Here is a 17,052-nt window from a genome sequence, read left to right on the forward strand (position 1 = left end):
TGCCTGCTGCAAGCGGCCCGTGCTGCCGAATTCCCTCGGAGGCTGAGGGGCCGCAGCAGCCCCGCGCAGCCATGTCGTGGGTTCGCCCCTCTGGCTCCGCTGCCCTCTAGAAATGACGTTCTTCCGTGGAGACTGCAGGCATACAGGCATGTAGGTGTAGGAAGCTGTTCTCCACCAGGCAGTGCTCAGGATGGATCCTTTCCTTCTCCCAAAAGTAACTTGCCTTCACCAGTAAAACAGGGACAAGCAAAAGCAGAGACATTACCTGACCTGAATGCAAAAACACTCTATGAAGGTAAGAAGCCTTAGGGATACCTTTTCTCCCAAAGCATGCTTTCAGTATTACTCTTGGTTCTCCTTTGTTGGCCTGTTTATCTAAAACATTTATGTGGCATTTCTGACTTGCACTTGTTTTTAGCCCCATAGTTAACACAGAATTCCTGGGATCACTGTAGCATACAGAATAACTTTAAGCTGAGGTGAAAGTTAAAGTGTTTTGAAGTCTTGGTCTGGAACTGCTGTTTGAAGACCTTTTCATTTTGTAACTCTACCTGCAGCAGCTGAGAGTTTGCCTTTCCCTCATAGTTGTGCTGGTACAAAATAAAAGGGTTGTTTTTTTTTATTTTGGTGGTGTTTTTTTGGGCAGGGTTGGGGGAGGCCACCCCTGAAACATGATTAAGGGAGTGGAATATCTCCTTTACGAGGAAAGTCTGAGGGAGCTGGGTCTTTCTAGTTTGCAGAAGAGGAGACTAAGGGGTGACCTCGTTAATGTTTATAAATATGTAAAGGGTGAATGTCGGGAGGATGGAGCCAGGCTCTTCTCAGGGATGTCACACGGTAGGACAACGGGAAACGGGTGCAAGCTGGAGCATAGGAGGTTCCATGTAAACATAAGGAAAAGCTTTTTCACTGTGAGAGTGACAGGACACTGGAACAGGCTGCCCAGAGAGACTGTGGAGCCTCCTTCTCTGGAGACATCCAAAACGCAGCTGGATGCATTCCTGTGTGAACTACTGTAGGTGATCCTGCTCTGGCAGGGGGGTTGGACTAGATGATCTTTCGAGGTCCCTTCCAATCCTTAACATTCTGTGATTTTGTGTGAAGCAGCTCGAACTAGACAGCTAGACATCCCGTTTGAACCGTCAGGGATGAACAACAGGAGGCAGCAGAGTGTGAAGCCTGCTGAAGCACTGCCGTGCTGAGAAATGCTCCTCCAACTGTCTCCTGAAGAAAGGAGATAGGTAAAAGATTGCCTTGGTGGTGTTGCTGTGAGGAAATTGCCTCATTTTTTCTTGACTTTTTATATCTAAGTGAGGATAAAAAAAACACCACCCTCTGAAAATAATTCTGGTATACTGAGGAAACTTGTTCTGGATTACTGAGCAGTCTTGTATGTTCAGATTCAGCTTTGAGCCCAGCCAACTTGGATCCTACAGAGCTTATTTTTGGGGTGGCTCAGAGTTGCAAGTGAGATCTGTGTGTTTGTGCAGCTGGTTATGGAAACAGTGCTGCACCAGAACTGACAGGTCAGCCAGTTCCTATGTGTCTGCACCTGCGGTGCAGTTTATTTTACGTGCCAGATTTTTATCTGCCAGCAGACTTACTGTTGTGTATGTGTGTGTGGAGCGTTTTGCCCAGTTGGCAGTGTATGTAATGGAATAAACATAATTGCTAACTTTTTTCTTTTTTTTTTTCTTTTTTTTTTTTTGGTAACTTGGTATGTTATATCAACCTCATAGGAGGTTTAAAGACCTTAAAGTGGGGGAAAAAAGGGCATCTGTGCTTCTGAAATGGACTTCAGTGCATATTGGTTTGGTCCTCAAAAAGCTGAAAGGAAATACTTGATATCCATATAGATTCCTAGAGAGTTCTTATTACTGTTTGTGTAAATGTTGCTAAAAACATTTTACTGTGCTTTTGTTTCTGAGACTTTGAGAAAAAGAGCTGTCGAGACCTTCAACAGCTATTGAGCTAGTCTGTGCTACTCTTCTTGGAACACTAGGATCATCCTACTTATTTTGGAACCTGTCTTGGTAGCTCTGGTGTGGCTTTGTTTTCTTGATATGGAAGAATGTTACCCCAGTCTCTAAGAAGTCATTGTGCAAAGGTACAGGTCACAGAAAATCCACATTCTGAAGAGCTTATAATTAGGGCTGTTGATCAGTAATCATTTTCATAATTGGGGTGGATGCTAGCAGTCAGCCTGCAGAACAGTAATCTTGATCTAGCTGCTGTGAGCTCATGTCAATGGAAAAATAGATCAGTTTAGAGAAATATTTTTTTTAAAAGACACTGAGCTCTGTGACTTGGAACACTTAAGGGGAATCAAGCATAATGATGTTCACTTGGAAAAGTTAATGAGCAGGAAACAGAGCTTGATTTCTTTATCTGTTGGATGTGGTGGCAGTCAGCAGCCGTTCTGTAATGGCTAAGACATGATAGCTTTGTTGGAGTTGGCTGTGAAATACCTTGAAAATTAAACCCACTGCAGTTCAGGCATCAGATTCAGAAGGGGCACAAAGTAGTGGGTTTGTCAGTAGTAATAATCTTTGTAGTAGCCTTTGATCTGGTTGTGATCAGGCAAGAATGCATTTGTGAAGACATGAAAGAAGATTCTTTTTCAAGAGGGCGAAGTGATCTGTTGTCTGCAGTGATCCAGGCAGCAGACTGACGGCAGGCTTGCTTTGTACTGCGCTCAAATTTGGATGCATGAGCAAGAGTGGATGGGCAGTGACAAGGAGATGGAAGAGACAAAAACTGGGAGTAGAGTCTGTGTTTTTTTATGGTTTAAAATAATAATAGATTGGCTGTTCATTTCATGCACAGTGTTGTTGCATTTTGAAATAAATTTTAAGAGATCTGTATAGTGTTTGGTGGGAGCAGCTTTGTCTTTCACAAAATGCATTTCACAGAATCACAGAATGGTTGAGGTTGGAAGGGACCTCTGAAGGTCATCTATTGCAACCACCCTGCTCAAGTAGGGACTCCTGGAGCACATGAACCAGGATTTTGTCCAGGCAGTTTTTGAATATCTCCAGGGTGGGAGATTCCACAACCTCTCTGGGCAGCCTGTTCCAGTGCTCAGTCACCCTCACAGTAAAGAAGTTCTTCCTTATGTTCAGGTGGAACTCCCTATGCTGCAATTTATGCCCATTGCCTCTCGTCCTATTGTTGGGTGCCAACGAGAAGAGTCTGATCCTGTCCTCTAGACACTCTCCCTTTAGATATTTATAAACATTAATCAGATCCCCTCTGAGTTGTCTTTTCTCCAGGCTGAACAGGCCCAGCTCCTTCAGCCTTTCCTCATATGAAAGATGCTCCAGTCTTCTGTATTTGTTTCTTAGACTGGGATGACATCCCACCTTCGTCTGCTTTGGAGGAGATTTCTGAAGAAGAAGCTGTGAAGATCATTGCAGAACCACTTCTTCCCCTTCAGTCTTCCACGCTCCAGGATTACGTTGATCACTCAGAAACCCTGGCAAAACTTGTCCACCTAGGTAAGTGTGATTTTATTTATGTGGTTTGCCTATATCTGGAGCTCTGAGATTCTGTAATTTGTATTTTGATCTTGCTGGTCACCTTGTAAACTTGAAAATAGGAACAGTGACCAATGGCGAAGGGCAGCAGAATTTTGTACAGGGAAAAAGAGAGGAGACTGCATGACTCCCTAGCAGTGCTGTATTAGTTGAAGACAAGGCAGGCTAGCTTTAGTCCCTTAGTGCTGTGGATGCCAGAAGGAGGCATCTCCCACAGCTTCTGGACATGGGAAGCACTTTGTGTAACTTGATTGATCTCTCTTCTGTTTGGGCTGGTTAAGGATGCTTTAATTTGCTGCAAAAAAAAAAAAAATGCAGCTCTCTGTCCTTGGAGGGAAGGAAGGAGAGTGGTTGCTGTGCAGAACCTTAAAAGTGGGGCACAGTAAACCGGTGAGGCAAGGAGGAGGAGATCGAAGAGAACCTTAATTCTCATCAAAAACCACTTGGACTGTGCAAGAACACCCAAGTTCAAGGTTGCTGGCTGCCTCCTTGTTTTCCAAAAGTGCAAGGAACACTAGAAGGAGGCTGGAGAAATAAATATTTGAGAGGGGGAGATCTGGCCCCATGCAGTAACAAAGTGCTATGTGTGAGTCAGTATCCAAAGGCACTTCACTGCAAAATTGGGAATTCCCTGCACACACATTTCTGTGCAACAAGAGTAGGTCTCTGCGTGTGGCATGTGCTAGCATACTTGATTCCGTACATGCAGGATTCACTGCAAATGTCTTCCTTCAAAAATAAGCTTAGCAAAAGCATCTAAAATGACTGCTTATTTTATCTGGAATCTTTCCACTATATACAAGCTGGTGTGACCTTGCTGTGTTGAGCAACTGAAGTATGCTAAATCAGTGCAAAAAAGGAGTAGTCCTATAAATTTCAACGTGCCTTCCTGAAACATTTATAGGAAGTAGGGTCTATGTTTAATTAAAGCAGTACCCAATTTTATTTGTTGTAGGAGTTGACTTATCCCAAGTGGAGAAACGTCAAAAGGCAGGTCAGCTCCTACTGACCTTGGACTTTGAAAAAGATATAAGAAAAATACTTCTGTTTCTTAAGGATGTGGGTGTAGAAGACAATCAGCTGGGACAATTCCTGACCAAAAATCCTTACATCCTTGCTGAAGATCTGGAAGCTTTAGAAACCAGGTAAGCCTTTCAAATAGCAACAGGGTGTTAAGCCCCTTGGCTTGAAGATCTGGTTTCCCAGTTGGCTTAACCTTGTCTGAACCTCTGCTGCTGCTGCTTCCTTTCCCACTTGATCCCTGGCTCCATGTTCCTGTGCCTTCCCATCAGTCAGAATTAACGTGTGATGGTGGCATCGTAAGTCGGGTCAACACTCTGATCCACCTGAAACCTGACCATTAACAAATTTTACTGCTCATCCCTGTCTCTGCCACAGAGGAGGCAGCTTGCCATCCTAGCCCCTTGCTTTACCTGGGTCAGCTTAGATTCTAAAATGTTGGTCCCTGAGGCTTTACCTAAATTTGTAGAACAATGTTAACCTCTTCAGTCGTGCTTGGAAAACTCATCTACCCATACCCTGGGAATTCAGCAGTAAAAGAAACAGACCAGATGTTCTGGGTTTACTTCTAATAGCAGCAGAAGGTTTTGGTGACTTTTTTTTTTTCCTGTTGTCCACCTCAAACTGAGCACAGAACTACAATGAACTAATTTTTGTGTGTGTCCACCCTTGTATAGCCCTAGACTTTTCCTCAGTGTCACCCAACTTGTCTGTGCATAAGGGTAAATACCAGTGTGTTCAGAAGATTTCATATCTTAGACCGAAGCTGATTTAGCTGCCTTGTGGAGTTAGTTGGGGGATTTTTTTAAGCTTATTTGTGTGTGTGCCAAAAACACCAAAGATTGATTTTTTTTTTTTTTTAAAAGAAAATTCATTGTGTTTATGGGTTTTTTCTTCTGAGACTGTAGGAGAAACAAGCTGTTTTCTGCATTTGCTGTCAAACTTTTGTTTTCTGTATCACCCTCTCCTACTCCTCTCTGCTCTTTTTAATGTCTTAAAACTAGGTGGTGTGTCCTGCAGACTGTACTTCTTGCAGTATAGCTTATTAGAGAACACTAACTTCAGAAGGTGCTGCAGTCTGAATATAAGGGCTACTTGAATGAAAGTAAGCACTGAAGAAATAAGATAACTATATACACATACTCCTCTTTCGGCTGCAGCATGACTTGGAAAGTGATGGGATTTGTGTCAGAAGCTGACTTGTCTGCTGGTTTCAGTAATTCAAGTGTTGTCTGAATGAAACTATGTAAGTTTCTTGTTCTCTGCCAACAGTGGGACTTCCTCTTTAATGGCAGTTGTTATTTCATTAACAATTCTTTGTCTGGCCAGCTTTAGAGATATAATGAGATAATACTGGTATTTAAAGTAGCTTTAAAAACCTGTGGCTGAGTTAAAAGGATAAAGGTGGTCAGAACAAGAATATTGAGGGGCTTTGGCAGATCTACCCGGCATGGTCTAAGACATTACTGATAGCAGCTGTCCATTCTCCCTGTGCTGGAAATCAGCCACATGTGCTTGTGCATCTTTGCCACAGGACTGCAGATTTCGACTGTTTAGTGGGCTTCAGCTAGGATGTTGGACTTCATCCTGCAGTGACTGAGATACCTGTGCTGATGCTGGTCAGGTTGAGGTCTTGTGGTTGTAACTGTTAATATCAATTCACAGAAGCCTGTCCTTAGTGTTTGTTCATTTTTAACTTCAGAGGACTAGTTCTAGAGCTTCAAAGATGAGGTTTGTCTTTGTGGCAGAAAGCCTTTCACTTCTAAAGAAAAACCTTCCTAAAGTTAAATAACTGGAATTAAAATATTAAAAGATCTTTGAAATAATGCATTGTAATAATATAATCTATTTTTTAAGAAAAGTTATTCTTAATTCTTCATTTATCTGAAATAACTGAATGTAGGTTTTAAGCCCATAATTTCATGAATCCATAGTCACTTTTGCAAAGGGTGCTTTGCCCTACAGTGAGTGGTAGCTTGTAACTGCATTCCACTCTTCCTTCTTGTTGGTTTATGGATACAAACAGCTTCTCTGTATTCCTCTGCTTTAGTATTTCCTTCCAGATTTTTGCAAGTAGGATCCCATTAAGACATGAGAGACTTAAGATGCCAGCACCATACTATGGGGTTATACTTTTTTTTTTAACTTACCTGTGTCTTGCAGTCATAGAGATCCTAGCTTTCTTTAGTTGGCTGTATTTGTTTGGTGTGTACCTACAAGAAGCTTGATTCTGAAATGGAATGACTTTACTCTTCTGATTCATATTTCCATCATCCTTCCCCTGTACTCAGCCTTGGTGAGGCTGCACCTTGGATACTGTGTCCAGTTTTGGGCCCCTCATTACAAGAAGGACATTGAGGCACTGGAGTGTGTCCAGAGAAGGGCAACGAAGCTGGTGAAGGGGCTGGAGAACAAATCTTATGAGGAGCGGCTGAGGGAACTGGGGTTGTTCAGCCTGGAGAAGAGGAGGCTGAGGGGAGACCTTATCACTGTCCACAACTACCTGAAAGGAGGTTGTAGGGAGGCAGGTGTGTGTCTTTTCTCCCAGGTAAATAGTGATGGAACAAGAGAAAATGGCCTTAAGTTGCACCAGGGGAGGTACAGATTGGATGTCAGGAAAAATTTCTTCACTGAAAGGGTTCTCAGGCACTGGAACGGGCTGCCCAGGGAGGTGGTTGAGTCACTGTCCCTGGAGGTGTTTAAAAGACAGGTAGATGGGGTGCTCGGAGATATGGTTTAGTAGTGGACAGGTACAGTTGGACTCAATGATCTCAGAGGTCTTTTCCAACCAGGTGATTCTATGATTAAGTGTGTTGATTATAGAAAAAATTGCAGGAAAATGGACTTTAATTCTTAAAATTATTTCAGACAGGCTTGCATTAATTCAGCAGGTCTTTTACAGAATGACTTGTGTGTGCACTTTGTAATGAACTCAAAATTTCTTGGTCTTTAAAAATTCCGGAAAAGAAAGTCTTTCTGCTTGGCTTTTGCACATAGTAGTTGTCTAAGGCAGAAATCTGAAAATACGGCTTTTTGGAAACAGGCACATTAATAGGCTCATATCTAACATAGACTTGACTTTTCTTCTTTCTCCTCTGTTCTTCCATCTTCCTATTCAGTAAGTGGCCTTTCAGAAACAATATCCAAAAAGAACCTGTGTCATTTTTCAGCATTAGTCTCGATATCGGAGTTGCTTATGCCCTTCTGAAGAGAGTATTTTTTGCTATGATAAACAATCTGTGAAGTCAGATCTGCTTTTCAGTGACTGTCCTGTGGCACTGCCTGGTTAGTGAAGTAGAGGCTGAACAGGGCAATCCAATTTCATCTTCATTTCTGCAGCTTGATTTTTCAGTAAGTTTCTCTCTGTTTGGCATTGGTGAATGCTTTCCTGCAAGCTTTAAAGTAAGCGTGCTGCGGAGGGTGTGTGGCAGGCTGTGAAATGAATGTGTCTCAGATAGCTGTCTTTTGAAAGCTGAGTATCACCTTTGCATAAACACTTCGGTGCAGATGGACATGGTATTGGTTACATCACTCTGGAATGTTTTATTGCTATGGATTCCATGTTGCCAGGAAACAAAACACAAAATCTATTTCAATAGATTTGGCATTTGACTTCAGATAAACACTGTAAAAGTCAAAACATTCCATAATTCATAACATTTCTGACAGTTGCAAATCAGCGTCTGTACTGCAGCTGCACCAGATGCTTTGTTTTACAGTATTGTTAATGATGACTTAAAACTGTTAACATGCTACATAGAGCTGCTGACCCCTGTAGTAGAACCAGAGCTAACCTTGGTGCCAACACTCACAAATTTATCTCAGACTCTGGTCAGGTTGGATGATTGTGCTTCTTTAACGTACCGGTTTCTAGAGTCGGGTTATTACAAACTTGCCATCTCTCTTTCAAGCTTCTTGCCTTTCCAGGATGCAAAGAAATGCTTCAGGTGGGAATTTTAATGACTTTTTAACAGAAAACAAGTGGAGGGGAGTCAGGCCAACCAAAAGGTTTTATTTTTAATCTGCTCATTTAGCTATGTTTCTAGGATGCTTGGCAGTTATGCCCTTGAAAAACTGAATGGAATAAGTATAGTGTAGCAGTGCTGCAGCATTCAAAATATAGTGGGATAATTTTTGAAGGGATAATTGTTTATTGTTGTGTTCTGCATTTCTCCCCCTCTGAACCACTTCTTATCTCTGAGGCTCCTGCAGCCAGTTCCATCAGCATTATCTAGAGCCTGGGCTGCTGCCTTTTGTGGTGGGGTTAATCATGTCTTTTTGTGTGCTGTATTTCCTCCCCCCATTCCTTTTTCTGGGAGCTGTGGTAATAATCTACTGCAAGTAGAACTTGAAATAGGATTTCACTTTCACTGCATTCAACAAAGTTTGGAAAAAGTTTTGAGTTGGAAACAAAGAAAGAAAGCGAGCTCTGTTAAACATAAAAACTTTAGTCAGCTCCTTCTCTTTTCTGACAACCAGATGTTTTGTAACCAAATCCTTGGACCAGTGACTGGAAGTAGGGACCTATTGTAACAAAAGTAACTTAAGCTAATTTAGAAATGTCTTTTTGGACAATGTCTGCACAGATAGCATTGTTGTATGGTATTTCTACTCCAGCGCTATTGGCAAAACAGGGATGTATGAGGTATAGTACTCCGTTCTTTCAGCAGTAGAAATGGAATTCATTAAAATAGCAAAAGGCTGTATATATCTTCTTGTCCATACCCTATGATGATCTATTAATGTGTTTGCAATCTAGGAGACAGGCTGGTAGTTAAATGTAGGTTAACATAGTTATCTGCTTAAGTACAGCTGGAAGAAATTAAAATCTGTCTTCAGTATTGACATTCTGCTCTGAGGTTTATTTTACTTCTAATTAATTGGAAGGGATGGTATTTTGCTTTTATGATAACTGCAGATTTCCCTCTAATTGTTTTTGGCAGGGTTGCATGTTAATGCTAGAACATCTGTCCATTTATAAGATATCACTGAGGAATTTAAGCAAGTTCTGAATAAATGGAGGCAATAAAATTTTCATCACTGGATTTTATTTTGTTTTTGTTCTCTTTCTAGAGTGGCTTACCTAAAATCAAAAAAATTTGGTAAGGCAGAAATTGCTCAGATGGTCTCAAGAGCTCCATATTTGCTGTTGTTCTCAGTGGAAAGACTGGATAACAGACTGGGTTTCTTCAAAAATGAACTTGGCCTCACTGTAAAAAAGGTAAAGGCTATACACTGAAGTCTTGAGGTACTTTGTTAGTGACACCTGTAAGGTCTTGCAACATGAATACTTCAAGTGTTTGGAGGTTATCCACAAACATTAGGGACATGGTAACACAGAGGGTTACAGGAGGATAACCTTATTTTAACTGTCTATAGAAGTAATATGGACATCTAACATTCAACGGTCCTGAAGTACAGTTCTTAAGGATGATCTCCTGCAGGTTATTGTCAAACAAGCATGCGTTTCTCCAGTTTTATTATCTGAGGTGGGTCAGAGGACTGAATCCATTGCCAAAACAGCAAGCAGCTTTTAAATTATAGAAAATCAATTGGCTCTCTTCATCTCTTCAAGATACTGTAACATACTTAACTCATCAGTGAAAAATAGTCTAATCAACCAGTATCATATCAAGCTAAATATCAAATCATATGCTCAGCTCACCGGGAGTAGCTCCTGGGTTCGCTTGTGAGGGTGCTTACCATGTTACTTGCTTAGCAGGTATTTAGCACCATGCTTTGGGATCTGCAGAGGAGGTAGTAGCTGGAGTTTTCTGGAATAAGCGGGCAGTGTTAGTTGTTTTCTGTAGTAGCTGGGGATTACAATAAATGTCGAGTTCCAAGTGGAATCTGGTGTTCTTCTGTTTGCTGAACAGTGACAGCTGTCACAGTGCCTGTTCCTGGCCTCTCCATGCTGGAGATCTCTGGAAAAGGTTTTAGTCACTGCCTTGTACTCACAGCAGATTACAAGTAATCACATGGCTTAGGGGGTGTGGAGTAATTTCTTGTATTGCCATAATACTATGTACTCAGCAGATCCTTAGGTAGACAAATTCCACTGTGGCTGAAAAATACTTTTATAGCCTCAATCAGGTAGCGTTTTGTTTACTTTTTTAAAAAAAAGGTGGGAAGAAACAACTTGAGCACTGAGAGAGACTGGGCACTTGAGCATGCTTTCTACTTTTGGGGTATGATTTTACTCCTTCCTCTCTGTTTTACAACAGCTATGTTATTTTTTTGTTTTCCAAACTACCATATTTTAGGGGTTTTTTTTGCATCTTAATATATTGCTGCTTCATACAAACTCATGTTTGGGGTAGAGATAAATGAAATGCAAGTGAAAGTGCATCCCTCTTCCAACTAGGAAAAAAAAAGTTTATATGAGATCTCTCTGTCTTTCACAGATGGATTCACAAGCAAGCTTTCAGTAATAATCTTTCCTTTGTGTATTTTCCCTAATTGTAGACAAAGGATCTGGTAATTCGTCTTCCAAGGTTACTGACTGGCAAATTAGAGCCTGTAAAAGAAAATCTCCAGGTGAGCTTATTAGTAGATATTAAAAAGTGTATTTTCTATGCACATAGTTTAAGAGTTGACAGAAGATAAAATTCCTGGAGGAGAATCCTGCACTGAAAGAATTTAATAATTTTAGTGGAAATAGAAAATAACTGAGGATTTTGTTAAACAATTTCTTTTGCTCTATAGCTTGCAAGCTTACGGCATATGTGGAGCAGTATCTTATTCTGTCTTCTACTCTGATGTAGGTTATAACCTTCATCTAGGTCCCTTCCTGCCAAAAGTTGCTATCTGATGACACAAGTTGTTACCCATTTCTTTACAATGAGTGAAAAATAGGGCCTGCTCACTCCTTTTTTTTTTTTTCCTTAATTATTATGTTTTTTTGCTAACTTGGATTGACCATGAGGAATTAGGAGCAAGAAATGTGCAGTTGATTATTTTCCTCTTGGCAGGTAGCTAGTCTGCCAAAATGTGCATTTGACACCTATTGTCTGATAGCAGATGGTCGTTATTAACAACTGTTGGGTAAATAACTTCAAATCCACAGGGACTCCTTTCCTCTTTGAAAATGTAACTATGTATTGGTTTAATTATTGTGCTGTAAAGCCATCTAGGCCAAACAGCATGATGTAGTGTAACAATTTGAAAAATCCCATTATGCTATAATGCATAACTAGGAATTAAAATATATAATTTTTCAGACAGACTCGCTGCTCTGAAACGATTAAACTCTGGGATTCTTGCAATCTGAAGTGCATGTGTGTGGTAAGGGAGGAGACTGGAAAGTAGCAGACTGTTCCAATTAATAGTGCTTTCTTTTTAATGAACATTGTTTCCACAGACTAGAGATTCAGTATATTGTAATAAATGTGTTTTTAAGATCCTCAGTTCTGTGCGACTATCTTGTCTATCTACCAAAAAGTATGAAGCGTAGCATCCTTATTTTTAACGTGCTCTAGAGAGAGAGGAAGGATTTTTAGGTCCTCATGGATACTTAGAAGCTCCAGCCTTTCAGGAGTTTGGATGTCTCAGATTCAGAATCTGGGTTCAGACCTGTGTGTTCTAAGCTGGTGATGAGCAGGCAGTACTCAGAAAGTGAAACCATATGCCAGCACTTCAGAAGTGATCTGGTGGTGTCCCTCATTCTGAGTGGGCTGTTACTTAGAAACACCTGCTGCAGCTGATACTGGTTGTCAAAAGATACCAATCATGGACTAAATGAGCTGAAGGATGCCTTATTCCTTTGAAGGTTTCATCAAGCACCACCAGAGATTCACTGATAGGGTAAAACTGGAAAGCTTATTACCACTGCCTGTTGTGGGAATCACACAGAGTATGTTGAATATTGCTGGGGCTTACACAGGAAGGATATTGGCATATGTGGTTTAGAGAGTTACTGAATATTAAATGTTTGCTGTCAAACTTGAGTGCAGTCCAGGCAACTTACACTTGAGCTCACTGTTCATGTCAAGAGAGAGCTGTTCCATTTCACAGAGCAGAAAAGAAAAGCTCAAGATTGTTTCCACAGTTACCTCTACTGTGGGGCCAGCTATAAATCTCCGCTGATTTAACATTTACTCTTGGTTGTGTATCTTAATGCAGTAAGCTACCCCTGCCAACTCAGATCCATGGAAGATACCACGAAAGTGCAAACACATCTCTTCATACTTAATTGCTATCTTAGTTGATTAGTATTTCTTGTGATATGCAAATACTGATAAAGCAGACAAGAAAGAACCAGGAGTTGAAAGACCTGATTATAGTCACCTCTACAAACAATTCCCTGTAAGGATCTGGAACTCCTAAGGTAGCTTCAAACCCCGTATTCTAAGCCCTTCCCTTTGTATTTGCCAGGCAGTTTTGGAAAAGAGCTGCACTCTTGGCACATCAAACTGGAAAAACAAACAGCACCACCTTTTTGCCAACTGAAGTGAAGAGGTACCTGAGTTGGATTTGAAAGTCTGGTTCTGTTGCCTGGCAAGCACACTCACTTCAGGAGTGAAAACAAGCTGCTTGTAAATGTCACTGGAGGACAGAAGAAATGGCTGAATTACCAGACACTCCTGTATGCTTAATTCCTTTCTCAACAACTCAGTGAACTGCTTGCCATTCTGCACTTTGGGAGGAGTGCTCATGATTTTATTGAAAAAACGTGTTTTGTTTTCCTTCTGGGAAACCATAATTGAAGTCAAAGCAGTCTCTGAAAAAGACATCCTAACTTTAGACATTACCAACTGCAAAATAAAATGAATACACTGCAGATTCTATACATCTCTTTCAGGTTCAACAGACTTGAGTTGAAGACTACAGAACTGAAATTATGCTCCCCAATATAAAAATATAGCTTGGATGTACATTAGCAAAAGAAATAGTACATTAGCAGAAGCAGTAACTAGCTGTTTGATTGCTGTGTTTTACAGAGCTCAACAGTTCTTTTTTGTCAGCTGGGTATTGAAACTGATGAAAGACTCTTAGGGGAGAATCTCTATGTGTGTAACTGCTGTGCATACTGAGACACAGCTTTCTTGTTCATGTCTCGGGCAAGCTAAAAAATACATAGCATTCACAGAAGTCATATTTACTTCAGGGATACTCTGTAAACAAAGTACACTTTAATCCAGAATGATAAATAATTTGCCCTGTCTGACTTGAGAAGAACTGGAGTGGCAGATATTACTGTGCGTTGCGTTCTTGTTGCTGTGTGACAAAGGGCAGGAGAATTTTGCATTAGTTTATTTCAGTGGCATGTTAAAGTAAGCTGTTTGCTATAGCTGACTTTCAAAGGTGATATTGTGCTCTTTTTCAGGTTTGTCAGATTGAACTTGGTTTTCAACGTAGTGAAATTCAACAGATTGCGTTTAAAACCCCCAAGATTTTAACTGCAAGTAAAAAGAGACTCAGACAGACATTTGACTACTTACACAACATAATGGGCATTCCCCACCACATGCTTACTCGCTTTCCTCAGGTGAGCTGTTAATCTGGGAATAAATTGTAGGTGCTCTTTGCACAGCTGCTTCAACAGTTTGGTGCTGAGGGTGGAGCCTCACTGTATGCAGGACGTGCATGAATTCTTCAACTTGTCTGTGACTTTTACTCTAACTGGGTTAACTTTTATTAGCAATTCAGCAATCATTGAGGTTTCCAGTGTGAAAGTGCCTTTCTTCTCCTCCTGGCACCACCACCACACCCCTAGTCTTGTGAATTTTCAAGTTTTCAGCAGAAGTAGTCATGCTCATCTCTTCTGGATTCATGCCTGCTTAAGTATTCCATGCCCTGAAATCTTAGCTAGCTAAGAGACACAAGGGAAGACAGATCATGCAGAAGATCTGTTCATTAGATAACATATATATAAAAATATTTCTTTCATATTTGTCTAGTTAAAAAATAAATTTTATAGATTCTAGGATCTGAAAATATAAAGGTAAGAGAATAGCTAAAAAATCACAGGAGTGAAAATACATTAGTTTCTTGATGACTATTTTGGGTTTTTTTCCTATCTCCTCATTACTGTTATTTCCGCACAAATTAGAAGTTGAAAGCATTCATCCAGTGCTGACATGCAATCACACTAGCTTCTTACAAGGGAAACAAAAAAAGCACAAATTACAACTTATGAACTGCAATAATTTTCTTCCTAAATCAAGTCTAACAGAATCTAACTGGCTAAAAAGCCAAAATTATATGGCGAAATAAAACTACCCCCCAGGATTTTGATTACTTATCTTGCTATTTAATATATCTTTACTTAACAAGGATCTTTGCTGTAACTCCAGTCTGTGTGTCACTTCTGCCCTCCTTGACCTGTAAGCAACCACAAGTCTTGCTCACTTCCTTCTCAGTTGTCTTATTGTTGGCTTTGTGGTGGTTCACCTCAGTATTTCTCTTCCCTTTGTTTGGAAAGGTAAGTGGAGAGTTTCCTTTATTCCTTGTTCTTGGAGCAGTCACCCTCTCTCTTCCTTGTTCTTCCCTTCCATCCTCAAAAACTGAGTTCCAGGGTATGGCTAATGCAACTCAGTCTGTATATGGTCTGGCCATTAACTTGTGTATTCACAAATGCGTACTTGTCTCCATCTGTTCTTGCTTCTATCCTGAATGACAGAAATGCTGAAAATAAAAGCCATTACAGGATTTTTTTTTTGTCAAATCCTCTGTTACAGCTGCTGTTGTAACCATCCTTCCTGTCAGCTAGCTCCATAAATGGTGGTTAAGTTTTTTTCCCCTGTCTTCTGTCTCCCTCTTAAAATTCACAGGAGATACTTAAAGCAGAGGAGGAACAGTAGTCTTGCCTTCTGTTCTAGTTCAAATTAGTTTGCATCCTCATGAATTCCTTCCTTTAGTAGTGTAGTCTCTCCTTTTTAGGAGAGTAAAAATTTTTAGTAAAAACTCTGCTTGCTTTCATTGTTCTACTATTCATATTTTCACAATTTTCTTTAAAGCAGCATCTCTCTTCAGTTGTACTGCTCAGAAATGCAGTTAGATCTCTGCTTTTAAGACTTCTTTGTGCATCTTGTCTTCCCCACTACTCTCTCTTTTTAGATGTTTCACTGATGTATTTCATGTTTCCCTTACCATTGTTCTTGCCTTTGAGTGTCTAGAATTCTTTCTGTGACAGGTATCTTCAAAGGCAGGCACTGCTGTGCAGCAGAAGACCAGTGGTTGTTCTGAACCACTGCACTCTCTCTGCCTTTTGGCTGTGCTGTGACAGGCGGTGCAGCCACTCACCATTTCTGTTGCCACTGTGCACTTCACCCATTTGTATTATGCCATGTGGTCACCTGTTCATTTCTTCCTTTTAACAAAGCTCATCTGAATCTGTGTAAATGAACTCTTCTAATAGTATAGGAAAAATGCTTAGGTATTCTTGCTCCCTGTTCCTGAATATCTCCTCTCTACTTTCTTGGCTGTGAGGACACAAAAGTAATATAGTTATCATATATAAACAAAAAACCTAGCATCTTTAAGAGAGTTATCACTCCCTGATTTCCCTTCTGTGTGTACCTCAGCATATCGAAGCATTTATTTAGAATTTAGATAAATATGACCTACCTGATGTGGTGTTTGACATAAATGAAGAGAAAGGATGCAAATTATTTGTTTTCTTCCTAGATCTTCAGCTTGTCTAAAAATGTTCTTATTTTAAATTCATTAGTGTCTGAAATTTAGACAGCCTAAAAGATTCTTTCTTTCTTTCTTTCTTTCTTAGGTTTTCAACTCAAAGCTATTACGAATCAGAGAGAGACATATGTTTCTTACATTCTTGGGAAGAGCCCAGTATGACCCAGCACAACCCAGCTACATCTCTCTGGACCAGCTAGTATCCTTGCCCGATGAGGTGTTTTGTACAGAGATTGCCAAAGCTTCTATACAGGACTTTGAAAAATTCTTAAAAACACTTTAATTAGTAACACATGTAAAAAGGAATAGAATAAAGTTAGGAAATAAACATACTTTATAAAACTATTCCCCTTTATGGTCTCTTAGCTTCTTAATTACTGGTTTAAGAAGTTGTTGCTTAGGAAACATTTGTAGGATATAAAGGCTCACAGTAATATTCTTTATGGTGACTTAAAAATATATTCCAGAAGGATTCGGTGAATATGTTGATTGCTACTGATGCAATTCTTGTAATTAATTGCTAACTTAATTTGGAGTGAATGATGCAGCACACTGACAGAAAAGTAAATTAAAGTGTTTTGGTTTTTTTTCCTTTCAATAATTTCAGAGTTTTGGGAGATCTAAAAACTGGCTAGTGACTTATTCCCTGTCTTGCCCTTTGTCTTCTCCCGTCGCTCTCCCTCCCAAAAGTGAGAATAACAAGCTAATGCAGTAGTGAAGAAGTGATGTGTTTACCTCCTTTTTATCTTAAGAACTAGTAAAGTTACCCTTTTCCTTTATGGTAGGAAGAAGTACCCTGTGACATATGTGAAGCCCCCCATACAAAAAGGGATTTTCCAACAGGTTACAAAGGTGTTTC

At 40.2% G+C, this 17,052-nt stretch overlaps 1 protein-coding gene across 1 annotated transcript; it reads left to right on the forward strand.

Annotated features, from left to right (window-relative positions):
- Positions 1-3: 3 nt before the first annotated feature.
- MTERF3 (mitochondrial transcription termination factor 3) lies at positions 4-16,538 on the forward strand (the record flags this gene model as incomplete). The annotated part of the gene is made up of 7 exons (XM_010163832.1): positions 4-295; positions 3,345-3,497; positions 4,492-4,681; positions 9,630-9,777; positions 11,022-11,093; positions 13,882-14,043; positions 16,282-16,538. Coding segments are annotated over 7 exons (1,212 nt in total), but the record flags the coding sequence as incomplete, so codon positions are not given.
- Positions 16,539-17,052: the final 514 nt, after the last annotated feature.

Source organism: Antrostomus carolinensis, unplaced genomic scaffold (assembly GCF_000700745.2).
Source record: "Antrostomus carolinensis isolate BGI_N321 unplaced genomic scaffold, ASM70074v2 scaffold48092, whole genome shotgun sequence".
NCBI classification, from domain to species: domain Eukaryota; kingdom Metazoa; phylum Chordata; class Aves; order Caprimulgiformes; family Caprimulgidae; genus Antrostomus; species Antrostomus carolinensis.